At 53.6% G+C, this 27,138-nt stretch overlaps 2 protein-coding genes across 4 annotated transcripts in view; one reads left to right on the top strand and one right to left on the bottom strand.

The window, feature by feature from the left end:
• The first annotated feature begins 44 nt into the window (after positions 1 to 44).
• Positions 45 to 3,660, top strand: LOC146420517 (RING finger protein 223-like). The gene is made up of 2 exons (XM_085048182.1): positions 45 to 258; positions 2,542 to 3,660. The coding sequence occupies exons 1-2, from the start codon at positions 207 to 209 to the stop codon at positions 3,387 to 3,389; spliced, it is 900 nt and encodes a 299-aa protein (XP_084904308.1). The 5' UTR covers positions 45 to 206; the 3' UTR covers positions 3,390 to 3,660.
• A 3,506-nt stretch (positions 3,661 to 7,166) lies between these two features.
• The window catches only part of LOC146420516 (agrin-like), a 65,529-nt gene continuing 45,557 nt past the window's right edge, over positions 7,167 to 27,138 (bottom strand). Inside the window, exons 27-37 of one of the 3 annotated variants that reach the window (XM_085048183.1) lie at positions 26,770 to 26,904; positions 25,911 to 26,007; positions 22,249 to 22,413; positions 21,393 to 21,504; positions 19,807 to 19,818; positions 18,979 to 19,095; positions 17,291 to 17,480; positions 16,264 to 16,351; positions 11,958 to 12,182; positions 10,455 to 10,558; positions 7,167 to 9,904 (exon numbers count right to left, since the gene is read on the bottom strand). In XM_085048183.1, coding sequence (XP_084904309.1) covers positions 9,747 to 9,904; positions 10,455 to 10,558; positions 11,958 to 12,182; positions 16,264 to 16,351; positions 17,291 to 17,480; positions 18,979 to 19,095; positions 19,807 to 19,818; positions 21,393 to 21,504; positions 22,249 to 22,413; positions 25,911 to 26,007; positions 26,770 to 26,904 — 1,403 coding nt within the window. In that variant the 3' untranslated portion in view covers positions 7,167 to 9,746. Of the gene's footprint in view, positions 9,905 to 10,454; positions 10,559 to 11,957; positions 12,183 to 16,263; positions 16,352 to 17,290; positions 17,481 to 18,978; positions 19,096 to 19,806; positions 19,819 to 21,392; positions 21,505 to 22,248; positions 22,414 to 23,839; positions 23,907 to 25,910; positions 26,008 to 26,769; positions 26,905 to 27,138 lie in introns of those variants that run through there. The other 2 variants (XM_085048184.1, XM_085048185.1) reach the window with 2 other exon arrangements.

Below are 27,138 nucleotides of genomic sequence, written 5' to 3'. Positions count from 1 at the left end.
TAGGCCTGGCTCTAAAATCCCCCAAAAGCCTGAATTCCCCATTCTCTCCTCACTGAAGGTTGTTATCTCTCTTAGGCCTGGTTCTAAAACCCCCCAAAATTCCTAAATTCCCCATAATCCCCACTGAAGGTTGTTATTTCTCTTAGGCCCAGCTCCACCATTCCCGAGGCCTGCAGAGCCGTAGGTTTCCATAGCGAGGTTCCCTCATGGAATCTTCCTCCCTGCTCCCTGCTCGGGGCCCGGCCAGCGCCGCCAGGGGTAGGTGACACCTCGGGATTCCTGCCCAAAAATGGAGAAATTTGGGGGAAAATGTGGATTTTCACATCCGTAATTCCATGGGAAAGGTGAAAGCTCGCGTTTTCCTGCCCCAAAAATGGAGCAATTTGTGGGAATGTGACTTTTATCTTGGCAATTCCATGGGAAAAGTGCAACCTTGGGTTATTCCTGCCCCAAAAATGGAGGAATTTGGGGCAAAATGTGGATTTCGTATCCGTAATTCCATGGGAAAGGTGCAACCTTGGCTTTTCTGCCCCAAAAATGGAGAAATTTGTGGGAATGTGAGGTTCATATCCGTAATTCCATGGGAAAGGTGACACCTCGGGATTCCTGCCCAAAAAATGGAGAAATCTGGGGGAAAATGTGGATTTTCATATCCGTAATTCCATGGGAAAGGTGCAACCTTGGGTTTTCTGCCCAAAAATTGGAGGAATTTGGGGGAAAATGTGGATTTTATCTCGGCAATTCCATGGGAAAGGTGCAACCTTGGGTTATTCCTGCCCCAAAAACGGAGGAATTTGGGGCAAAATGTGGATTTCGTATCCGTAATTCCATGGGAAAGGTGCAACCTTGGCTTTTCTGCCCCAAAAATGGAGAAATTTGTGGGAATGTGAGGTTCATATCCGTAATTCCATGGGAAAGGTGACACCTCGGGATTCCTGCCCAAAAAATGGAGAAATCTGGGGGAAAATGTGGATTTTCATATCCGTAATTCCATGGGAAAGGTGCAACCTTGGGTTTTCTGCCCAAAAATTGGAGGAATTTGGGGGAAAATGTGGATTTTATCTCTGCAATTCCATGGGAAAGGTGACACCTCGGGATTTCTCCCCCAAAACGGAGCCATTTGGGGGAAAATGTGGATTTTATCTCTGCAATTCCATGGGAAAGGTGCAACTTTGGGTTATCCCTGCCCCAAAACCAGAGTAATTCGGTGGGAATGTTGTTCCCATCTCTGCAATTCCATGGGAAAGGTGCAACCTTGGGTTTTCCTGCCCCAAAAATGGAGCCATTTGTGGGAAAATGTGACTTTCATATCCGTAATTCCATGGAAAAGGTGCAACTTTGAGTTTTTCCTGCCCCAAAAAGGGAGGAATTTATAGGAATGTTGCTCCCATCTCCACAATTCCACAGGAAATTCCATCTCTGCTATTCTGGGGTTCATTGGGATCTCTGTGGGTTCCTCACAGGACTCAGCAGGTTTTGGTCCTTAAAACTGAGCTGAGCTGAAACAGAGGCCAGGACAGAGTTAGGGGAATAAAAAGATTAATTTATTGAAGGATTTCAGGTGCATTCAGGGCAGCCAAGGCTCACTCGAGAGGCTGCACCCTAAATGGATGAGGAGACATGAGATTTTCACATTTTGTAAGTTCTGTTTGTTAACAAATCAGCCCAAATTCTCCAATTACACCTGCAGGTGATGATGTCAACAATCCCAAATTTTGTCCCCCCAATTCACTGTCGTTTGCATAGTTTGGGGCTCAGTGTCCACTGAGTCATGAGATTTTTCACATTTTATAAATTCTGTCTATTATAACAAATCAGCCTCAATATTCCTCAATACTCAATTACACTTTCAGCTGATGATGTTAACAACCCCAAATTTGCTGCCCCCAATTCACTGTTGTTTTGGGGATATTTTGGGGCTCTGAGGCAGCAAAGTGTTGGATTTTCCAACTGAGAGCAATTGCTTTGTCTAAAATGCTGGGAACAGAGGATTTTAGCATTTTATAAATTCTGTCTCTTAACAAATCAGCCCAAATTCTCCAATTACACCTGCAGGTGATGATGTCAACAACCCCAAATTTTGTCCCCCCAATTCTCTGCTGTTTGCATATTTTGGGGCTCAGTGTCCACTGAGTCACGAGATTTTTCACATTTTATAAATTCTATTATAACATATCAATCTCAATATTCCAATTACACCTGCAGCTGATGATTTCAATCACCCCAAACCTGCTCCCCCCAATTCTCTGTTATTTACACATTTTGGGGCTCAGCGTCCATTTTTGAACAGAACTCATAAAATGTGAAAATCTCGTGCCTCAGTGTCCATTTTGGGTGCAGCCTCTCCAGTAGGCTCTGTCTGCCCTGAATTCCCCTCAAACCCTCCAATAAATTCCCTTTTTATCCTCCTAACCTTGTCTGCCCCCCGTTCCAGCTCAGCCTGGCTAAAGCATCAACAATCCCAAACTGTTCTCTAAGGGGCAGAACTCATTGCCGGCGATTATTTAAAATAAATCCCCATTTTTTTCCCTTCTCTCGCAGAGTCTCCCCGAGCTCTGCTCCTCTCCGGGAGCTCCGTCATGTCCTGTTTTTCCCAGCTGTGGCACTCCAGCACTCCGGACTCTCCCACCAGCCCCAGCCCAGCGTCGCCGGCAGAAATCCCCATCCCCATCAGCCCCATCGTGCTCACCTCGCCCACCGATGGCCGCAGGAAGGGCAAATCCCCCCTGGGCTCGCCCAGCTCGCCCAACCCCACCTCCCCAAAGCCCACATCACCCGTGGAGTGCTCCATCTGCTTCAACACCTACGACAACACCTTCAAGACGCCCAAGCTGCTGCAGTGCTCGCATGTTTTCTGCCTGGAGTGCGTGGCTCGCCTGAGCACCGGGCTGCCCCCCAACCAGCCCGAGGACCTGCTGCCGTGTCCCTTCTGTCGCCAGCTCACCTCCATCCCCCAGGAGGGAGCTCCGGCGCTGCGCACCAGCAAGGAGCTGCTGGCCACGCTGCCGCCGGAGCTGCAGCAGGAGAAGGTGCTGTGGATGGAAGGCACCAAGCTGTGCTGCCGCCGAGCCTCGGCCGACCCCGAGAACCCCGAGGCGTGCGAGTCCATCGACGTGGCCATGAGCAAAGCCGAGAGCTCCGAGGTTCCCCCCGGCGGGCTGGCGGGGAGGCTGTCGCGGTGCGAGCTGTGCGACGACTGGAAGCGGATCGTGCTGCTCTCGGCGCTCATCATCATCCTCTTCTGCATCATCCTGTGGCCCGTGCAGTGCGCGCTCAAGACGGGCAACCTGCGCTGCTTCACGCGCACCGTGGCCATCAGCCGGCCCGAGCTGCTGCCCCCCAAAGCCACCCCGGCGGGGACAGCTGCCACGCAGACCCCCTTCCTGTAGGGCTGGCAGCGCTGGAGGGGATTGCCTGCTTGGGGACAAGGGACAGGACCTCCTGCCCTGACAGTTTCTGGGATAAAATCCCTTTCCTGCAGCACCAGGAGCTGCTCGGCTCCATGGGGACAAGGGACAGGACCTGCTGCCCTGACAGCTGCTGCCACACAGACCCCCTTCTTATAGGGCCGGCAGCCCTGGAGGGGATTGCTAGCTTGGGGACAAGGGACAGGACCTGCTGCCACACAGACCCTCTTCCTGTAGGACAGGCAGCCTTGGAGAGGATCGGCTCCACGGTGATAAGGGACAGGACCTCCTGCCTTGGCAAAGTCTGTGACAAAATCCCTTTCCAGCAGCCCTGGATGGGCTCAGCTCTGTGGTGACAAGGGACAGGACCTGCTGCCCTGACAGAATCTGTGACAAAACCCCTTTCCAGCAGCCCTGGATGGGCTCAGCTTTATGGGGACAAGGGACAGGACCTGCTGCCCTGCCACACAAACCCCTTTCCTGTAGGGCTGGCAGCCCTGGAGCGGATCAGATCCATGGCGACAAGGGACAGGACCTGCTGCCCTGACAGCTTCTGTGACAAAATCCCTTTCCAGTAGCACCAGGCAGCCCTGGATGTTCTCAGGGATGAGGAACAGGGACAGGACCTGCTGCCTTGGCAGAATCTGTGACAAAATCCCTTTCCAGCAGCCCTGGATGGGCTCAGCTCTGTGGTGACGAGGGACAGGACCTGCTGCCCTGACAGAATCTGTGACAAAATCCCTTTCCTGTAGGGCTGGCAGCCCTGGATGGGCTCAGCTCTGTGGTGACAAGGGACAGGACCTGCTGCCCTGACAGAATCTGTGACAAAATCCCTTTCCAGTAGCACCAGGCAGCCCTGGATGTTCTCAGGGATGAGGAACAGGGACAGGACCTGCTGCCTTGGCAGAATCTGTGACAAAATCCCTTTCCAGCAGCCCTGGATGGGCTCAGCTCTGTGGTGACGAGGGACAGGACCTGCTGCCCTGACAGAATCTGTGACAAAATCCCTTTCCTGTAGGGCTGGCAGCCCTGGATGGGCTCAGCTCTGTGGTGACAAGGGACAGGACCTGCTGCCCTGACAGAATCTGTGACAAAATCCCTTTCCAGTAGCACCAGGCAGCCCTGGATGTTCTCAGGGATGAGGAACAGGGACAGGACCTGCTGCCTTGGCAGAATCTGTGACAAAATCCCTTTCCAGCAGCCCTGGATAGGCTCAGCTCTGTGGTGACAAGGGACAGGACCTGCCAGCTGCTGTGACAAACACCAGGAGCTCGTGGCTGTGCTCAGGGATCAGGAGCAAACAGGAACAGGAGCAGGACGTGCCGCATTCCTGGGATAGCTGGCAGACCCCACATCCCAATCCCCACATCCCACACCCCACATTTCCTGAGCACAGCCACCCACCTCTGCCTCTGGAGCTCTCCATGGAAACCAGGGAAAGCTTTCCAGGGGGTGGGAAATGCAGGGAAAGGTTTCCAGGAGGGCACAGGGTTGGATCCCCCAGTGCGGCAGGAGGAGGTGAAGCTCCTCGAGCAGCTCCCCGAGGGAATAAAGGACGATTTTCCGCCAACGCGAGGAGCTCCGTGGTTCTTCCCGCGAGGAGCTGGGCTGGGAGGGTGAGACACATCCGGCATGGAGCAAGAGAGGGAAACGCCCAGCATTCCAGAGGCTGGGAAGGATGGAAGGGCTGGGAGGATGCCGTGGGGTTGGAAGTGGAGCTGCTGCCGCCTGCTGCCAAATCCGGGAGCTGTCCCTGATCCATCCCTAACGCCAAATCCGGGATCCATTCCTGATCTATCCCTAACGCCAAATCCCGGATCCATCTCTGCCAAATCCGGGAGCTGTCCCTGATCCATCCCTAACGCCAAATCCGGGATCTGTCCCTGCTGCCGCATCCGGGAGCTGTCCCTGATCCATCCCCAGCGCCAAATCCCGGATCTATCTCTGCCAAATCCCGGACCCATCTCTGCCAAATCCCGGATCCATCCTTTCTGCCAAATCCGGGATCTATCCCTGATCCATCCCCAACACCAAATCCCGGATCCATCCCAGCTCCATCCCTGCTGCCAAATCCGGGATCTATCCCTGATCCATCCCCAGCACCAAATCCCGGATCCATCTCTGCCAAATCCCGGATCTATCCCTGATCTATCCCTAACGCCAAATCCTGGATCCTCCTCTGCCAAATCCCGGATCCATCCCGGATCTATCCCTGCTGCCAAATCCCGGATCCATCCCGGATCCATCCCTGCTGCCAAATCCCGGATCCATCCCGGATCTATCCCTGCTGCCAAATCCCGGATCCATCCCTGCTGCCAAATCCCGGATCCATCCTTATTGCCAAATCCCGGATCCATCCCGGATCCATCCCTGCTGCCGAATCCCAGCTCTATCCCTGGTGCCAATTCCCGGATCCATCCCTGATTTATCCCTAACGCCAAATCCCGGATCCATCTCTGCCAAATCCGGGATCCATTCATGAACCATCCCTGCTCCCAAATCCCGGATCCATCCCGGATCCATCCCCAGCGCCAAATCCCAGCTCTATCCCTAACGCCAACTCCCGGCTCCATCCCCAGGAGCTCTCCCGCAGCACAGAGCATCCATCCCGCTCCTTTTCCCCAAAAAGATCCCTAAAATCCCCTCATCCCCACCTGGAAAGAGATTTCACCTCCAGGCAGAGGCACAGACCCAGCCCAGCCCTGACCTGGAGCTGCCACATCACCAAAAAATCCCATTTTTTGGACACCTTTGCCCTCCTCATCTCCGGCGTGTCAGTGCTCAGACCCAGCCCGGTGGCTGCCACTTCTGCTTCCCAGCAGGGACGTGATTCCCAGAGAATTCCCGGTGATCCTGGCTCCCAATCCCAAATTTTCTACTCAGTATTTTATCCAAGCACCACTCCCGGGTGGATTAAATTATATTTTCTACAACTCTAAGTGTCCACGTGTGCAATTCCTCCGTTATCCCTATTTTTCCCCCCTTGCAATTCCAGCTGCATTCCCAGCTCACTGCAGCTTCATCCTGGAAATCCACATTTCTCCCAGGTGGGAATTCCCTGATTTCACCTGGAAAAGGAGATGCTGATGGGAGATGCTCCAAATCTCCCTTTCCACCAAAAAAAAAAATAATTTGGGGTAAAAAAGGCTGAAGGGATGGCAGGAATAGCTCAAGCTTGTTATGTGGAATTCCTGTGGAATTTCTTTAGGATATCCCAAAAATCCCATTTTTATCAAACCTGGGAATGTTCCTCTCAAACCACATCCTTCTTGAGGCTGATTTTCCATGGATTTCCAGCAGGAAAAGCTGCTCAGAGCTGGAATATCCTGGGCTGGATGGGATCATCCAAATCCAACTCCATTCCCTGCACAGAACATCCTAAAAATCCCATTTTTATCAAACCTGGGAACGTTCCTCTCAAACCACATCCTTCTTGAGGCTGATTTTCCATGGATTTCCAGCAGGGAAATCCCTGAGGAACAACCTCAGCTGCATCACCTCAATCCTGGGAGATCCATGGGATGCAAATCCTCCGTGGAAAATGCTGAGGGGATAAAAAACCACCGAGAGGAGGGAAAGGGAAAGCCAGAAAAATCCCACAAACCCTGAGATTTTGGGTTGAAATTCCCAGAAAAGCTGAATTTTGGGGACTCAGCTTCACCCCCCACCTGCCCATCAAACAGCACCAAAAAAACCCAGCATTTCCCATTTTTCCAGGAAAAAAAAAATCAGCCCAAAGCCCCTTAAAAACCTCTCGAATCGTTTCCAAACTTTATTTCATGGTGATTGACGAAAGACACGAGTTAGTAATGGTTACATCATGCTGCTCCTCTACCGTGCATTGCCCTTCGGAATTCACCCTCTCCGTGAAGCCACACCCACAGCTCGGGGGGGTTTTAAATTAAAGAAAAGCCAAAAAAAATCAAATCTGGGGGAAAAAAACCAACCTCGATGTGGGTTTTTGGTGGTTTTTTTGCACACCCGTGGTGTAAAGGTTATTAAAATCAAGCCCAGGTGAAGTTTGCAGCCCCCAAGGACCCCAAATCCTGGTTTAAGGCATTTCCAAGCCCTGGCAAAAGCAGATGGAGTTTTTTTTAAATTTTTGGGGGGTTTTTTGTGTTTTTTTTTTTGTTGTTTCTTGGCTTCGTTTTGGCAGCTTTCCCAAAAATCGACAGCCAGCTGGAAATCACAATGCCAAAACCAGACTGGGGGATTCCCACCCCCATTCCCAAATCCCATTTCCAAATCTCAATCCCATTCCCAAATCCCATTCCCAAATCCCATTCCCAAATCCCATTCCCAAATCCCAAACCCATTCCCAAATCCCATTTTCAAATCTCAATCCCATTCCCAAATCCCATTTCCAAATCTCAATCCCATTCCCAAATCTCATTTCCAAATCCCATTTCCAAATCCAATTTCCAAATATCAATCCCATTCCCAAATCCCATTTCCAAATCCAATTCCCAAATCCCAAAACACAGAGTCCCAACTCTTTCCCTCCTATCCCACCCCACCCTCTTGGGATCATTTCCCACCAAAAATCCCAATTTTCTCACAAAAAATCCCAATTTTCTCACCAAAAATCCCAATTTTGATCCAAACCCCACTAAAAATGGGGATTTTGGCACCCACAGAACCTCTCCTCTCACCCCACCCAGGGCACAGCCCCGGGGGATGCTGAACCCCTGGATTTCCCACAGGAATGTCACTTTTTTTTCTGTTTTTCAATCAAATTAAATGGAATAAAAGCAGATCCAAGTGGTTTTCTGCAGGTTTTTTGGTTCCACCTGTGTGGAGAGCTCACCCTGAGAGAAGGAATTTCGCTTTTCCTGCCTCCAAACTCAGTGCCAAAACCCTCATTTTTAACGGGAATTCGGGAAAAAGCTGCCGAATTCTGTCAGCTTGGGCAGGAATTCACACCCAAACCCCGGTGGGATCCTTCAGAAAAATCCCACAAACCAACACCAATCCCGTGTTTTTGCACAGAGTGACTCCCGCGGGTGGCAAAGGGACAAAAACACCACAAAACACCCCAAAATCCTTCCCAGGGAGCGGGAATCCCAGCGGAGGATGGGATTGTTATTCCCAGAGCTGTGATCCATCCCTTCTCCTCCAGCTTCCAGGAGATCCAGAGGCAAAGCTGCTGCCAACCCCAATCCCAATCCCAATAATCCCAATCCCACCCCAGCCGCCCAGAAACTTCAGAACCGACCCCAAAATATTCCCTTTCCGGGCAGAAAACCCTTAAAAATCCCCCCAAAACGCTCTCCCATCCCGCTGGAGCCGTTCCTGCCGGGCTGGCAGCACCCAGAGGAGCGTGGAAGACCCAAAAACTCGAATTCCGAGGGGAAAATCCCGAATTCTCTCGGCGGGAGAAGCTCCGGCGGCGGCTCTGCTTTCCCGCGGAGACAAGAGGCTGGAAATGGCTGAAGGACACAGCCAGGAGACCTTGGAGAAGGGCAAAGGGATCCTCCCAGCCCCTTTGGAAGAGGGGGAGCACTCCCAGCCCTCAGAGGAGCTCCGAGAGATCCCCAAATCGCGGAGGACGAGGCTGGCGGCCTCGGGAAGAGCAGCCAGGGCGCCGGGACGCTCCGGGTGAGCGCAAAGCGTGGCCGTGAGGATCCACAGCCGCTCCTGCCCGCGTCCAGGAGGAGGAGAACCGCTGGGAAAATCCACATTTTTCCTCCCTGGCGCCTCTCAGTCCAGCAAAAGTCACAAGACAACCACGGGGCGAAGCTTTGGCCTCAGGCCCGGAGTAGGCCCGGAGTAGGCCCGGAGTAGGCCCGAGCAGGCCCGGAGTAGGCCCCAGCAGGCCCGGCTCTCTCCCTTCCAGTGCGTGGCATCCCTGATTTGAGCAGAGCTCGAAGGAGAAAAGCACTTGAGATCCTTACACACATAAATTACAGTGAGAGGAACGGGGGCAGGAGGGGACGGGGTGAGCGCAGACCCCGCAGCAGGGCGGGGATTCCCTGCCGGGAGTTCGGGGTGAATAATCCGTGAAGGCCTCGCCGGCTTTGCCCTCCCAGGGGCGCGAGCAGCCCCCCAAAACCACGAGGAGAAAGGGGGGAAACGACCCCAAAAAGAAGAAGAAGAAGCTTCAAGTATGAAGATTTACACGGCGGCGGGGAAGTTCTTCTGTCGCTCGTGGGGTCGAGGTTTGTTCTTTTGCTGCTGGTCGGGTCGAGCCTCCCCACAGAACCCGAAAGAAAAGGGGTGTCCTGCCCTCCCTTCCCCCCCAAAAATATAAAAAGCAATAAGTTTACAAAAATAGAAAATAATTACAGCAATAGGCAGGAGGGAGGAGGAGGAGGAGGAGGAGGAGGGAGTCCCTGGGCTCTACTGGGCCGAGCAGTGCAATATCCGGGGTTGGTTCAGGGCGTCCTCCAGCAGCTGCAGCTCGCGGCCGTCCACCAGCACGTCCCGGACACAGCCCACGAACCCTGTGCTGAACGCCTTGGGCAGCCACTGCGGCACCGCCAGCTTGTCCAGCCCTCCTGGGGACAGCAGGACAGGGTCAGCAGGTGGACAAGGGACAGCCAAAGTGACCCCCAGTGTCACACCCCCAGTGTCACACCCACAGTGTCACACACACAGTGTCACACACACAGTGTCACACACACAGCGTCACACAGTGTCATGGCTTGGGCAGCTGCTGGGGCACAGCCAGCTTGTCCAGACCCCCTGGGGACACAGGACAGGGTCACACAGGGTCACACAGTGTCACACAGTGTCATACAGTGTCACACGGTGTCACACACTCACACAGTGTCACACACACGCGGGGTGTGGACAGAAGGGAGGGACATCCCCATCCCCCTCCAGGAGGGACATCCCTGTCCCACTGAGGGGAAGGACATCCCCATCCCACTGAGGGGAGGGACATCCTCATCCCACTGCAGCCCCAAATCCTTGATCAGGGACACAGGGAACGCTCAGGGACACAGGGACACAGGGAATGCTCAGGGACACAGGGGCACAGGGGACGCTCAGGGACACAGGGACACAGGGAATGCTCAGGGACACAGGGACACAGGGGACACTCACCCAGCCACAGCGCCCCGTCCGTGTCCAGCTGGGTGGCCCCGAGAGGAGAGGAGCCGGCGATGGGAGCTTCGTTGCCAACCTGGAGAGAGCCTTCCCTCTGCACCCTGCTCGAGGGGAGGGAGGGAGGGAGAGCGGGGATTAATTAACGGGAATTAACGAACAGGAATTAATGAACAGGAATTCATGAACAGGAATTGATGAACAGCCCAGAGCTGCTCCCTGCGGATCCTGGCACTGGGAGCCACTGGAGCTTGTCCAGCGGCAGAGCTCAGCAGCCCACAGTGTCACCCAGACACGGGGACAGTCCCCTGCAGCCCCCCGTGCCACCCTGCAGAGCCACACAGCCCTGGCAGGGGCACAGCTTCCCCCAGCAGGGATCCCTGGCAGGCCAGGTGTGATCCTCACCACTCCCACATCCCAGAAAAACCATAAAACCAGAAGGTGAAGCCCTCAGCCATCCCAAAGCCACGGCATGACCCTTCCACACCTCCTGGCTGCTCCCCTGGGACATTTCCAGGCAGGGCAGGGCAGGAGCTCCTCTGTCCTTATCCGAGGAGTGATCCTTGGGATCACCCTGACTGAGCTGCCTCATTCCCAGCTGGACCAGCCCGATCCTGATCCCAATCCCAGTCCTGATCCCAATCCCGATTCTGATCCCAATCCCGATCCCAATCCTGATCCTTATCCCAACCCTGATTCTGATCTCAATCCCGATCCAGACTCCAAACCCAATCCCGATCCCAAACCCAATCCCGATTCTGATCCCAATTTTGATCCCAATCTCAATCCTGATCCCAATCCTGATCCCGATCCTGATGCCAAACCCAATCCCGATCCCAAACCCAATCCCGATTCTGATCCCAATTCCGATCCCAATCTCAATCCTGATCCCAATCCTGATCCTGATCCTGATGCCAAACCCAATCCTGATCCCAATCCTAATTCTGATCTGAATCCCCAACCCAATCCAAATCCTGATCATGTTCCCGACCCCAATCCCATGCCAATCCCACTCCTGATCCTGACCCTGATCCCAAACCCAATCAATCCTGATCCCAATCTCAATCCTGACCCCAAACCCAATCCCAATCCCGATCCAAATCCTCATCCTGATCATGTTCCCAATCCCGATCCCATCCCAATCCCACTCCTGATCCCGATCCCGATCCTGATCCCGATACCAAACCCAATCCTGATCCCAATCCCAATCCAAATCCTGACCCTGATCCCAAACCCAATCCCAAACCCGATCCCAACCCTGATCTCAATCCCGATCCCAACCCTGATCCTGATCCCAATCCTGATCCTGATCCCGATCCCAATCCCAATCCCAATTGTGGTCCCGATCCCCATCCCATCCCAATCCCACTCCAGATCCCGATCCTGATCCCAATCCCATCCCAATCCCACTCCTGATCCCAAACCCAAACCCAATCCCGATCCCAAACTCAATCCCAAATCCAACCCTGACCCCCATCCCAATCCCATCCCGCTCCCCCGCACCGTGAGGCCTTGATGTGGATCCACTGGTTGGTGTTGACGGGCACGGTGGAGCGCAGCACCACGGGTTTGGAGCCCAGGTCGTAGGCCAGCTGCACGAAGCCGTCCACGATGGCGAGCGCGATGTAATCGGCCCTGTCCAGCCCCTTGCCGCTCCACAGCAGCAGCCCCTGCGTGGCCTCGGTGCGGATGGTCAGCTCGAAGCGGTTGGACTGCAGAGCCTTCTCGCTGCGGGGACAGCGGGGTCGGGAAGGGCTGGGGACACTCCTCGGGGAGCCCGAGCTGCCCGGGAGCCGGAGGGGTAATGCTGTCTGTCCCTGGGATTGGGGTCTGAGGGGTTTGTCCTCAGTGCTGCCCTCGAGGGTGGCGGATTTTGGGGTCTGTCCCCATTGCTGCCATCGAGGGTAGCACATTTTGGGGTTTGTCCTCGCTGTCACCCTCGAGGGTGGCACATTGTGGGGTCTGTCCCCATTGCTGTCACCCTGGAGGGTGGATGATTTTGGGGTCTGTCCCCACTGTTGCCCTCAAGGGTGGATGATTTTGGGGTCTGTCCCTGGAGGGTGGATGATTTTGGGGTCTGTCCCCACTGCCACCCTGGAGGGTGGCACATTTTGGGGTCTGTCCCCATTGCTGCCCTCGAGGGTGGATGATTTTGGGGTCTGTCCTCACTGCTGCCCTCGAGGGTGGCACGTTTTGGGGTCTGTCCTCGCTGTCACCCTCGAGGGTGGCACGTTTTGGGGTCTGTCCTCACTGTCACCCTCGAGGGTGGCATGTTTTGGGGTCTGTCCCCATTGCTGCCCTCAAGGGTGGATGATTCTGGGGTCTGTCCCTGGAGGGTGGATGATTTTGGGGTCTGTCCCCACTGCTGCCCTGGAGGGTGGCACATTTTGGGGTCTGTCCCCATTTTGGGCTCTGTCCCCATTGCTGCCCTTGGTGGATTTTGGGGTCTGTCCTCACTGTCACCCTCGAGGGTAGCACATTTTGGGGTCTGTCCCTATTGCTGCCCTGGAGGGTGGCACATTTGGAGTCTGTCCCCATTTTGGGGTCTGTCCCCATTGCTGCCCTTGGCGGTGGTGGATTTTGGGATATCAGAATTCCTGGGCTCAGAAGATCCAAGCCAGATCCAAGGAGCGGCCCTGGCAGTCTCTGACTTTCCCTGATATCCCAAACCCCTCTCCTGGGATTTCCCTGACATCCCAAATCCCTCTCCTGGGATTTCCCCAATATCCCAAACTCCTCTCCTGGGATTTCCCTGACATCCCAAATCCCTCTCCTGGGATTTCCCCAATATCCCAAACTCCTCTCCTGGGATTTCCCTGACATCCCAAATCCCTCTCCTTGGATTTCCCCAATCTCCCAAATCCCTCTCCTGGCATTTTCCCCAATCTCCAGCCGGATCCTCATGGAGCACCAGGACCAGCCCCATCACTCCCAGCAGCCTCAGTCCCCTGGGATGGAGGCAGCAAAACCTTCCTTCCCTGAGGTCTTTCCCCAAGGCAGGGATGCAGGAAAGATGGGATTTCCCCCATTTTGGCATCCTTGTTTTCCCTTTTGGAACACACAGAGTGACCACCCACTCCTGGGACAGACTGGACAGCAGGGACAGCGGAGAGCTGCTCATTCCCAAGGGACACCCAAGGGCAGGAGCAGGCTGCCCTGTCCTCCCAAGGTCACCCAGCCTGGCTGGTGGCTCTCTGGGGTCCCTGCAGGGACAGGGGATCCCCCTGGTCACTCTCCCTCTGCAGAGCTGCATCCCTCACGGACAGACAGCTGGACAGGGACACCACAGGGACACAGCAAGGACACAAGGACATGCAGAGGCACGGGCAGAGCACAGACACAACAGCCTGGCACTCACCTGGGCTCCAGGGGGGAATCCAGCGCCTCGGGACTCGGGTGGGGAGAGAAGGGGAGCGAGCCATAAGCGCAGGGCAGCGAGGAGAGCCTTCCTTCCCTTTCCCCTTTCCTTTCCTTCTTTCCTTTCCTTTCCTTTCCTTTCCTTTCCTTTCCTTTCCTTTCCTTTCCTTTCCTTTCCCTTTCCCTTTCCCTTTCCCTTTCCCTTTCCCTTTCCCTTTCCTTTCTTCCTCCCTTCCTCCCCTTTCTGCAGATCCCAGGCTGGAACTGCCTGGAATTGTCCCTGGGATGAACCTCCTGCAGCCAGCGGGACAGCCGCCCAGCAGCAGGAAAAATCCACTTTTCTGTGGGAGCAGCACCCTGCAGGATGGGCCAGCACAGCCAAAAGGGGCTGGGAAAGGCTGGGAAAAGTCTGGGAATGGTGACATTCCCTTGGCAGGGCACTGGGACAGCAGGACACAGCAGGGTCAGTGGCAGGGATGTGGCCTGGGGACAGCTGGGCACTTGTGGGGTCACCTCTGGCTGCTGGTGGCACTGCCCGGCTTAGGAGGACACTCAGGATAATCCTAAAAACCCTAAAAACCCTAAAAATCCTAAAAATCCTAAAAACCCTAAAAATCCTAAAAACCCTAAAAACCCTAAAAACCCTAAAAATCCTAAAAATCCTAAAAATCCTAACCAGCCTTTCCCAGGCACCGAGAGCATGCAGTGCTGCCCATGCACAGGCACAGCTCAGCCCCACGGCCCTGCCATGGGATCATGGGATCATGGGATCATGGGATCGTGGGATCATGGGATCATGGGATCATGGGACCCTGACCCTTCTCCTGACCCCTCATCCATTCCCAGCCATCCCCCAGTGGCACTGCCACATCCACGCTGGAAAAATCGGGATTTTTCCATCACCCTGAGTTTCCATCTCCATCACATTCAGCTGTGCTGGGGCAGGAAAACCATGGGAATTTCCCTTCCCTGTGCTCACCCTGAAACTCCGTTAAAATCATGCTTGAAAATTCAATTTAAGGCATGCTGGAGGGGACAACATCTGGATGTGGCAGGGCTGGGACAACATCTGGATGTGGCAGAGCCGGGACAACATCCAGATGTGGCAGAGCAGCTCCTGCAGCCCCACGAGCTGCTGGCAGCACCTCCAGAACGGGAATATTCCCACAAAATATTCCCACAGAATATCCCCAAATCCCTCCCCGGAGCTTGGGGTGACCGTGGGGACGCGGTGGGGACAGGTGGGTGTGGCAGGGCTGTACTTACGCTGGGATCTCGTTGCTCAGGTGGCTTGGAAACAGAGAAACAGGACATTGAGAGGACAGACAGACAGACACACAGACAGGGACAGACAGCAGCTCCACATGGACACCCCAAAGGGGAATAGGGAATGGGATTGGGGTTGATCCCAGAGCCTCTCCCGTGCCCTGGAGTGGGGAATGAACCCTCGTGGGGAGGGAGGAGTGGCACTGAGCCACACCACGGTGGGCCAGGAGACCCCTTGAGGAGAAACTCCCAGCCTGGAGAACCTCAGGGAGCAGCTCAGCTCGTTCCCAGAGGGAATTCCCAAGGGCCAGCACAGCCACGGGGCTGGGCAGAGGCTGGGAAGGTGACACGTCGTGTCCCAAAGCAGAGATGTCCCATTCCTGATGGCAGAACCATCCTTGGGACACAACGGATCAGCTCCATCCCATTCCCATTCCCATTCCAGAAAAAGGATCAGCTCCATCCTATTCCCATTGCTGTGCCACACATAGGATCAGCTCCATCCCATTCCCATTCCCATTCCCATTCCCATTCCCATTCCCATTCCCATTCCCGCACCACAAAAAGGATCAGCTCCATCCCATTCCCATTCTCACTCCACACATAGGATCAGCTCCATCCCATTCCCATTCCCATTCCCATTCCTGCACCACATATAGGATCAGCTCCATCCCATTCCCATTCTCATTCCACACATAGGATCAGCTCCATCCCATTCCCATTCCTGTGCCCCATTTCCAGATGGGACACATAGGATCATCTCCATCCCATTCCTGTTCCCATTCCTGCACTACAAAAAGGATCAGCTCCATCCTATTCCCATTCCCATTCCCCACAAAGGATCAGCTCCATCCCATTCCCATTCCTGTTCCACACAAAGGATCAGCTCCATCCCATTCCTGTTCCCATTCCCATTCCTGTTCCACACAAAGGATCAGCTCCATCCCATTCCCATTCCCATTCCCGTTCCCATTCCCATTCCCCACAAAGCATCAGCTCCATCCCATTCCCAAAACAGGCTCTAGCCCCACAGGCAGCAGATCCACAGCCAAGCCTGGAGTTGGGAATTTTTGGGGAAAACCTCTCTGCCACCAGGGCAGCTCTGAAGGGAAGGACTGGGAACAACTGGAGCTGCTGTATGGCAGCTTTTCCAGCCCCAACTCCCTGTTTTGGGCCCCCCAGGTACCTCCTGGTGATGGCATTGTGGTACTCCAGGTACGTCCTGCCATCGAAGGCCACAGCCTCGGTGTCCCCAGCCGCCTTCTCGATGATCACTGCGAGGGGAAAGACGTGGGGATGGGAAAAGGAGCTGTCCCTCCATGCCACCTCAGCCCCTCTGTGCCACACCCAGCTCCTGTGTCACCTCCAGTCCCTCCATGCCACCCCAGCCCCTCTGTGTCACCTCCAGCCTCTCTGTGTCACCCCCAGCCCCATCATGGCACCCTCAGCTCCTCTGTGTCACCCCAGCCTCTCTGTGTCATCCCCAGCACCCCATGCCACCCTCAGCCCCTCTGTGTCACCTCCAACCCCTCTGTGCCACCCCAGCCCCTCTGTGTCACCTCCAGTCCCTCCATGCCACCCCAGCCCCTCTGTGCCACCCCAGCCCCTCTGTGTCACCTCCAGCCTCTCTGTGTCACCCCCAGCCCCATCATGGCACCCTCAGCTCCTCTGTGTCACCCCAGCCTCTCTGTGTCATCCCCAGCACCCCATGCCACCCTCAGCTCCTCTGTGTCACCCCCAGCACCCCATGGCACCCTCAGCCCCATCATGGCACCCTCAGCCCCCCTGTGTCACCTGCAGTCCCTCCATGTCACCCCCAGCCCCTCTGTGTCACCCTCAGCCCCCCATGGCCACCTCCAGCCCCTCTGTGCCATCCCAGCCTCCATCTGTGTCACCTCCAGCCCCTCTGTGTCACCCCCAGCACCCCATGGCCACCTCCAGCCCCTCTGTGCCACCTTCAGCCCCTCTGTGCCACCCCAGCCCCATCATGGCACCCTCAGTTTCTCTGTGTCACCTTCAGTCCCTCCATGCCACCCTCAGCCCCTCTGTGTCACCCCCAGTCCCTCTGTGTCACCCTCAGCACCCCATGGCACCCTCAGCCCCTCCATGCCACCCCAGCCCCTCTGTGTCACCTCCAGCCCCTCTGTGCCACCCTCAGCCCCTCTGTGTCACCTCCATCCCCCCCATGCCACCCCCACCCCCCCGGCCCTCACCCTTGTCACAGTGAGCCCCCGAGAAGCCCCTCTGGCAGGAGCACTGGTAGCCCCCCAGGCTGGGCTGGCAGGAGCCCCCGTTGTGGCAGGGGGTGGGTTTCTGGGTGCAGGGGTGACCCCGGAATGGTGACACCTCCATGGCCCGGCGGATGTTGTGCTCCTCCAGCAGCTGCACGCCCTGCAGCGAGATCTGCGCCGAGGGAAACTGAGTCACACCGCGTTCTGAGGGCTTGGGGTGGGTTTGGGGTGGGTTTGGGGTGGGTTTGGGGTGGATTTCCCGGGGAAATCAGGGATGGCTCATCCCTGGGAGTGTCCCGGGACAGGCTGGGTGGGGCTGGGGTGGTGGCAGTGTCCTTGGCCATGGGACAGGACGGGCCTTCCACCCCAAACCCCTCTGGGATTGCCTGATGATCATCAGAGCCACACCATCCAGCCCTCCATCCCAAATCCCTCTGGGAATCCCTGATGATCATCAGAGCCACACCATCCAACCTTCCACCCCAAACCCCTCTGGGAACCCCTGATGATCCATGGGGAGATGCTGGGCAGTGTCCTTGGGGTGAGAGGAGGTGGGAATCCATCCCTGAGATGTGGATTTATCCTTGAGATGGGAATTCATCCCTAAAATGGGAATCCATCCCTAAAATGGGAATTCATCCTCGAGATGGGAATCCATCCCTGAGATGGGAATCCATTCCTAAAATGGGAATTCATCCTCAAGATGGGAATTCATCCTCAAGATGGGAATTCATCCTCGAGATGGGAATCCATCCCTGAGATGGGGATTTAGCCCTCAAATGGGAATCCATCCCTAAACTGGGAATCCATCCCTGAGGTGGGGATTTATCCCTGAGATGTGGCTTTATCCCTAAAATGGGAATCCATCCCCAACCCCCCATGTCCCTGTGACCCCACATTCCCCTGCTGTCCCCCACTGAGGTCACTTTTCAACCAGGTGTGCTCCACGTGCCAGGACAGCTCCCAGCCCACCCCAGGACAGGGACCACAGCTCCCAGGGGACACTGGGCTGTCCCTACTGGACACTGGGCTGTCCCAGCTGGACACTGGGCTGTCCTAAGGGGACACTGGGCTGTCCCAAGGGGACACTGGGCTGTCCCAGCAGACACTGGGCTGTCCTAAGGGGACACTGGGCTGTCCCAACTGGACACTGGGCTGTCCTAGCAGGACACTGGGCTGTCTCACTGGACACTGGGCTGTCCTAAGGGGACACTGGGCTGTCCCAGCTGGACACTGGGCTGTCCCAGCAGGACACTGGGCTGTCCTAAGGGGACACTGGGCTGTCCCAGCAGGACACTGGGCTGTCCCAACTGGACACTGGGCTGTCCCAATGGACACTGGGCTGTCCTAAGGGGACACTGGGCTGTCCCAAGGGGACACTGGGCTGTCCCAACAGGACACTGGGCTGTCCCAGCAGGACACTGGGCAGTCTCAATGGACACTGGGCTGTCCCAGCAGGACACTGGGCTGTCCCAACTGGACACTGGGCTGTCCCAGCAGGACACTGGGCTGTCCCAGCAGGACACTGGGCTGTCCCAACTGGACACTGGGCTGTCCCAGCAGACACTGGGCTGTCCCAGCAGACACTGGGTTGTCCCAATGGACACTGGGCTGTCCCAGCAGGACACTGGGCTGTCCCAAGGGGACACTGGGCTGCCCAGCAGACTCACCCTCTGCACAGCTCCCTCGAAGCCGCTGGAGATGGCAGCTGCCCGAGCCAGCTTGGAGAAATCAGGGGCTCCCCCCACATAGAAGGGCTCCTTCAGGTTCAGCACCATGTGGGGCACCTGGCGAGAGAGGGGACAGCACGGAGAGGGTGTCAGGATGTCCCTGATTGTCCTGAGCCAGGCCAGGAGCTGGGCTGGATGATCCTCGTGGCTCCCTTAGTCCGGGATATTTGATGGATCTACAGAAGGGTCTCCAGGAAACCTCCTCATGCCAGGGACTGCCAGTCCCACCCCAGCAGGCAGGGCTGGATTTTGGGGAGATGCTCTTCCAACACCCCCAGACCCGGGAGGGGCTCTGTGACCCCAAATTTTGGGTATCCAAACATCACTCCAGGCCTCAGCATGGATCCCCAAACCCCAGAGGGATCCAGCCTGGCTGCTCCAGGAGCTTCTCCTGCATCCCACGGCTTGAGGAGGTTCTCCTGCACCCCACGTGGAGGAGAAAATCCCCTCCTTGCTGCCACCCCGCTGGCAAATCCCAGGTGGGACTGGGAATTCTCAGGGCCACAGCAAGGATGGGGTGACATGGATCACTAGCTAATGTCTCGTGGGATTAACACACACAAAAAAAAAAAAAAATAAATGACCGGATTAATTGGAATGGAATTAATCCCCTCCGGCTGGGGATGGAGGAGGGAGTGGGAATGAGCAGCTCTAAGCTACAGGAATCCTAAATCAGATGGGAAAAGGATGGAAAACATGGAAAAAAAAAAGCACGAGGCGCCGATGGCAGATGAGATGGAGGCGTCGGGGGGTCATACTTATCTGTACCTTACGGGATTTCTGGGATCCAGACAGCAGGGGAGGGAAAAATACAAAGGAAAAAGCGGAGGGAGAGAGAAAGAGAGAGAGAAAAGGGACATCAGTGGTGACATCGCAACGGCGGGGCTGCCACACCCCTCTGCCACCGCGGCTGGCGGCTCGGGGGGGTGGCAGGAGGGGACAGGAGGGGACAGGAGGGGACAGGAGGGGACAGGAGGGGCAATGCCACCCAGGGATGGGAGAGGAGCTCGGAAAGAGGAGAGGGAGGGAGGGAAATCCCTGCTTGTGCAGGAATGCTGCAGCTCCGGGCGGATTTAGGGTGAGTTTTGCAGCGAGCAGGGCTTGAACTGCCTGCTCAGCAACCTGGGGGGAGAGGGGCAGGGAGGGACCCCGAGGGGTGCAGGAGTGCAGGAACCCCGAGGAATGCAGGATCCCCAGGAGTGCAGGAACCCTGAGGAATGCAGGAACGCAAAACCCCGAGGAGTGCAGAACCCCGAGGAATGCAGGATCCCCAGGAGTGCAGGAATGCAGGAACCCTGAGTAATGCAGGATCCCCCAGGAGTGCAGGAACCCTGAGGAATGCAGGAATCCCCAAGCAATGCAGGAATGCAGGAACCCCCAGGAGTGCAGAACCCATAGGAGTGCAGGAATGCAGGAATCCCCAGGAATGCAGGATCCCCAAGAGTGCAGGAACCCTGAGGGGTGCAGGAATGCAGAACCCCGAGGAATGCAGGAATCCCCAGGAGTGCAGGATCCCCCAGGAGTGCAGGAATGCAGGAACAGAAGGACAGGGATGGCAGAGGGAAGCAGCCGCAGATGCAGCAGTGCCAGGAGGCTTTCCCTGCTCCAGGACCTCCCCTGTGCCCCGGGGGAGCTCCTGACTCCCATCAGGGCCCTCAATTAACGACAGAATCATTAATTATTCCATTAACGATGGAATTATTCACCCACAGGAATTATTCGATGGAATTATTCACCCACCTCCCTTCCCAACGTTGGCAGGGAGAGGTGAAGAGCTGCAACAGGGCATGGGGAGAGTGTGGGGAGCTCATCAGAGCATTCCTGAAACCTGCCTGAGCTTTGTGTGCACGACAGGGAGCTGGGAGCTGCAGGAAGGGATGCAGGAAGGGCTGCAGGAGCTGCAGGAAGGGATGCAGGGATGCAGGAAGGGATGCAGGAAGGGATACAGGAAGGGCTGCAGGGATGCAGGAAGGGATGCAGCAGCTGCAGGAAGGGCTGGGAGCTGCAGGAAGGGATGCAGGGATGCAGGGAGGGATGCAGGAGCTGCAGGGAGGATGCAGGAGCTGCAGGGAGGGATGCAGGGAGGGATGTGGGAGCTGCAGGAAGGAATGGGAGCTGCAGGAAGGGATGGGAGCTGCAGGAAGGACTGGGAGCTGCAGGAAGGGCTGCAGGAAGGGCTGGGAGCTGCAGGAAGGGATGCAGGAAGGGATGCAGGAAAGAATGCAGGGATGCTCTGCCCGCAGCACCCTCCCCTCCCTGCCTCCTGCCCACTCCTCCACCCTCAAACCCACAATTCCAACCCCACAACCCGGGAAATCCCTCCCACCCCAGACCCTCGCTGCCCCCCAGCTCACCGGGGACTCCCCTGTCACCCTGTCGCCGTTGTTGACCCTCAGGACCCCCTTGCGGCCACTCCTCTCCAGCAGGACACTGACCCAGCTGTCCAGGGGCACTGCCTCCTTGCTCCTGGGGGAAAACAGGGTGGGAAATTCCCAGGTGAGAGCTTTGCCTTCAGCAGCTGCACAGGGAGCTGAGCGATGATTTGGGGTTTTAGCTTCTCTGTTTTCCATGTGTTTTTCCATGTAATCCTGTGATTCTCTAGTGTGTAACTCTGGGCTCCATATAGGTGCTGAGCTGATTTCTCTCGTTTTTAGACAAAATAATTCCTCTCCAAGCCCAAAACTCAAGGACACCTCACTGTCTCAGAGGTGTAAATATGCAAAAACATGTAAATATGTAAAATTTGTAAATTTGTAAATTTTTAAATAATGTAAACAACGCAAACTTGGGGTAATTGACTTCATTAGCTGAAGGTGTAATTGGAGGATTAACCCCTGATGGGCAAATGGACAGAAGTTATAAAGTGTGAAAAACTGGTGACCTTATAAAAAAGTTATAAAGCATGAAAAACTCATCACCTTATAAAAAAGTTATAAAGTATGAAAAACCTGTGATTTTATAAAAAACTTATAAAGTATGAAAAACCTGTGAGCTTATAAAAAAATTATAAAGCATGAAAAATTTGTGACCTTATAAAAAACTTACAAATATGAAAAATCTGTGACTCAGAGTCCATTTAGGGTGTAGCCCTGCTTGGGCTGTGATTGCCCTAAACACACCTGAAGTCTCTTCAACAAATATAAATTATTTTATTCTCTTAACCTTGTCCAGCTCTGTTCGATTTAACCCCTGAAGGCACCAGGAGCTCACCTGAGCACAGCTGCCCCCTTGCCCAGGTCGTATCTGTACTCCAGGTGTCCCTCGTGCAGCGCCAGCGACACAAAGTCCCCTTTGCCGTCACTCTTCTGCCCGTTGTAGAAGATCATCCCGCTGGGGCTCTTGGCCAGGAACACGACCTCCATGGACATCCTGTCCCTGCCAGGAGAGACAGATAGCTGTGAGCCCAGGGCTTTTTCTGATCTTAAAATCGTGGGGCAGGCATGGCTAAAGGGTTTTGTTTTGGGGTTTTAATAGGATTTTAGGTGCGCAGCTTTTCATTTTATGGATTTGGTGAATTAGCGTGGAACACGACCTCCATGGACATCCTGTCCCTGCCAGGAGACATGGATAGCTCTGTCACCAGGGCTTTTTCTGATCTTAAAATCGTGGGGCAGGCATGGTTAAAGGGTTTGATTTTGGGGTTTTAATAGGATTTTAGGTGCGCAGCTTTTCATTTTATGGACTTGGCAAATTACCGTGGAGCACAACCTCCATGGACATCCTGTCCCTGCTGGGAGACACAGATAGCTCTGATCCCAGCTCCATCTCCTGGGCTTCTTCTGCTCTTAAAATCATGGGGCAGGCATGGTTAAAGGGTTTTCTTTTGGGGTTTTAATAGGATTTTAGGACGCCATGTCCATATAACACATATGCAATTTTATGGACTTGGCAAATTAGCATGGAGCACAACCTCCATGGACATCCTGTCCCTGCCAGGAGATAGGGACAGCTCTGATCCCAACTCCATCCCCTGGGCTTTTTCTGCTCATAAAATTGTGAGGCAGGCATGGTTAAAGGGTTTGGTTTTGGGGTTTCAATAGGATTTTAGGTGCACAGCTTTTCATTTCATAGACTTGGCGAATAAGCGTGGAGCACAACCTCCATGGACATCCTGTCCCTGCCAGGAGACACAGATAGCTCTGTCACCAGGGCTTTTTCTGATATTAAAATTGTGGGGCAGGCATGGTTAAAGGGTCTTATTTTGGGGTTTTAATAGGATTTTAGGTGTGCAGATTTTCAGAGGTGGAACACCATGTCCATATAACACATATGCAATTTTATGGACTTGGCAAATTAGCGTGGAGCACAACCTCCATGGACATCCTGTCCCTGCCAGGAGAGACAGATAGCTCTGTCACCAGGGCTTTTTCTGATATTAAAATCGTGGGGCAGGCACGGTTAAAGGGTCTTATTTTGGGGTTTTAATAGGATTTTAGGTGCACAGCTTTTCATTTTATGGATTTGGCGAATTAGCGTGGAACACAACCTCCATGGACATCCTGTCCCTGCCAGGAGATAGGACAGCTCTGATCCCAGCTCCATCTCCTGGGCTTTTTCTGCTCTTAAAATCGTGGGGCAGGCACGGTTAAAGGGTTTGATTTTGGGGTTTTAATAGGATTTTAGGTGCGCAGCTTTTCATTTTATGGACTTGGCGAATTAGCGTGGAACACAACCTCCATGGACATCCTGTCCCTGCCAGGAGACACAGATAGCTCTGTCACCAGGGCTTTTTCTGCTCATAAAATTGTGGGGCAGGCATGGTTAAAGGGTTTTGTTTTGGGGTTTTAATAGGATTTTAGGTGCGCAGCTTTTCATTTTATGGACTTGGCGAATTAGCATGGAGCACAACCTCCATGGACATCCTGTCCCTGCCAGGAGACATGGACAGCTCTGACCCCAGCTCCAGCCCCTGGGCTTTTTCTGATCTTAAAATCGTGAGGCAGGCATGGTTAAAGGGTTTGATTTTGGGGTTTTAATAGGATTTTAGGACACCACGTCCATATAACACATATGCAATTTTATGGACTTGGCAAACTAGCTTGTTTTTATAGAATCCCCCAATAAAAAATGTAATAAATGAAGTAATTAATTAATTCTCCCCTTATTCTAAGGATTCCCCCCACGATGAGCCTAGAACCCATTACAAAATTACCCCATTACAAGATATGTTCCAGAGAGAACATATTTTTTTGAGTTTTTGGTAGCTCGGAGCTCTCTGGCCTCCTGCTGGGGATGTTTGGTTTTTCTGCCTTGCAGAACCCCAAAATTAAATGGAATATCAGACTGCAGAAATTACAGGGGTGGAGGCTGAGGGGACAGAGAATGTGGAAAGGGTACAGAAAATTTACAAAAGGGTATAGAAAATGTATAAAAGGATATAGAAAATATATAAAAGGATATGTAAAATATACAAGGTATATAAAAAAAGGGTATATAAAATATATAAAGGGTATATAAAAAAATAAAGGGTGTATCAAAAAGGGTATATAAAATACATAAAGGGTATATAAAATACATAAAAGGGTATATCAAAATGGGTATATCAAATATGTAAAAGGGTATATCAAAAAGGGCATATCAAATATATAAAGGGTATATCAATAACATAAAAGGGTATATCAAAAAGGGTATATAAATATATATAAAAGGGCATATCAAATATATTAAAAGGTATATCAAATATATAAAAGGGTATCTCAAAAGGGGGATATCAAATATGTAAAACGGTATATCAAAAAAGGGATATAAAATATATAAAAGGGTATATCAAATATATAAAAGGGTATCTCAAAAAGGGTATATAAAATACATAAAGGGTATATGAAATATATCCAAGGGTATATCAAAAAGGGGATATAAAATATATAATAGGTTAAATAAAATATGTAAAAGGGTATATAAAATATATAAAGGAGTATATCAAATATATAAAAGGGTATATAAAAAAGGGTATATAAAATACATTAAAAGGGTATCTAAAATACATAAAAGGGTATATCCAAAAGGGTATATAAATATATATATATATATAAAAAGGCATATCAAATATATAAAAGGGTATATCAAATATATCCAAGGGTATATCAAATAGGGGATATAAAATATATAAAAGGTTATATCAAATATATAAAAGGGTATATCAAAAAGGGGATATAAAATAAATAAAAGGGTATATAAAATACATAAAAGGGTATATCAAAAAGGGTATATAAATATATATAAAGGGTATATCAAATATGTAAAAGGGTATATCAAATATTTCCAAGGGTATATCAAAAAGGGCATATAAAATATATAAAAGGTTATATAAAATACATTAAAGGGTATATCAAATATATCAAAGAGTATATTAAATATGTAAAGGGTATATCAAATATATAAAGGGTATATCAAATAGGAGATATAAAACATATAAAAGGGTATATAAAAAAGAAAAAACCAAAAACCACCAGGTGTCACCATGTCCCTCGGGAGAGCCCTGCCAGCCATGGCACAGGTGACACTCCTGCCATGCCCTGGGGTGCCAATCCCCTGTCCCACCCTGTCCCACCCTGTCCCCTGCCAGCCATGGCACAGGTGACACCCCTGCCATGCCCTGAGGTGCCAATCCCCTGTCCCCTGCCAGCCATGGCACAGGTGACACTCCTGCCATGCCCTGGGGTGCCAATGCCCTGTCCCACCCTGTCCCACCCTGTCCCCTGCCAGCCATGGCACCGATGTCACCCCTGCCATGCCCTGGGGTGACAATGCCCTGTCCCACCCTGTCCCACCCTGTCCCCCCCTGTCCCCTGCCAGCCATGGCACAGGTGACACCCCTGCCATGCCCTGGGGTGCCAATGCCCTGTCCCCCCCTGTCCCCTGCTGGCACTCACTGCAGGTCTGGCACGAAGCTCTGCAGCCCGTTCAGCTCCAGGTAGGAGAATCCCTTGAACTCGGGCAGGAAGGGCATGGAGAGGTCCTGCTCTGTCACTGGGGACACAGGGGACAGCCGTCAGGGACAGCAGGGACACAGTGCCCAGACAGCAGCACTCGGGATTTTAACTTCTGTATTTTCCATGGATCTGCAATCCTGTGATTCTCTAGTGTGTAACTCTGGGCTCCATACAGGTGCTGAGCTAATTTCTCTCGTTTTTAGACAAAATAATTATTCTCTAAGCACAAAACTCAAGGACACCTCACTGTCTCAGAGCCTGAGATATGTAAACAACAGTGAATTAACTGGGGGAGAAAACTCGGGGTAATTGACTTCATTAGCTGAAGGTGTAATTGGAGGATTAAACCTCGATATGCAAATGGACACAACTTATTATAAAAACTTATAAAACATGAAAACCTCATGACCTGCTGCCCATTTTGGGTGTATTGGGAGCTCACCCTCACCCAAATTCCCACCCCATTCTCACCCAATTCCCACTCCATTCCCACCCCATTCCCACCCTATTCCCACCCCAATTCCCACCCCAATTCCCACCCCAATTCCCACCCCATTCCCACTCCAATTCGACCCCAATTCCCGCCCCATTCCTACCCCAATTCCCACCCCACCCCCACTCCATTTCCGCCCCATTCCCATATCATTCCCACCCCAATTCCCACCCCATTCCCACCCCATTCCCACCCCATTCCCCGCCCCCATCCCCGCCCATTCCCACGCCATTTCCATTCCCACCCAATTTCCAATTCCCGCCCCATTCCCACCCCATTCCCACCCCAATCCCGCCCCGTTCCCACCTCTCTCGCAGAACTGTCCCTCCCGGCCCAGGGGACAGGCACAGATGGCACCTCGCTCGGGCAGCACCAGGCAGGTGGCAGAGGTGTGACACGGCGATGGCTCACAGGGGTTCCTCTCGAAGGCACACGTGGGGCCTGCGGGGGACAGCAGGGGACAGGAGGGGACAGGCAGCTGTCACCACCCTGTGGCCACCAGGACAGCAGGGGACAGCAGGAGACAGGCAGCTGTCACCACCCTGTGGCCACCAGGACAGACTCACGGCCCCAGTGTCCCCAATGACCCCAATGTCCCCAGTGTCCCCAATGTCCCCAATGTCCCCAGTGTCCCCAATGTCCCCAGTGTCCCCAGTGTCCCCTCCTGGGTTTCCA

This window comes from Lichenostomus cassidix, unplaced genomic scaffold (genome assembly GCF_008360975.1).
Source record: "Lichenostomus cassidix isolate B80296 unplaced genomic scaffold, HeHo_3.0 HiC_scaffold_796, whole genome shotgun sequence".
Taxonomy (NCBI): Eukaryota; Metazoa; Chordata; class Aves; order Passeriformes; family Meliphagidae; genus Lichenostomus; species Lichenostomus cassidix.
Note: the sequence above shows the minus strand (reverse complement) of the source record. Positions and strands in the feature narration are given on the sequence as shown.

Excerpts from the sequence above, each read along its gene's own strand:
- LOC146420517 (XM_085048182.1), top strand. The coding sequence starts at position 207 with ATGGAATCTTCCTCCCTGCTCCCTGCTCGGGGCCCGGCCAGCGCCGCC. Across the intron at positions 259-2,541 it reads CCCGGCCAGCGCCGCCAGGG|AGTCTCCCCGAGCTCTGCTC; the intron begins GTAGGTGACACC and ends CTTCTCTCGCAG.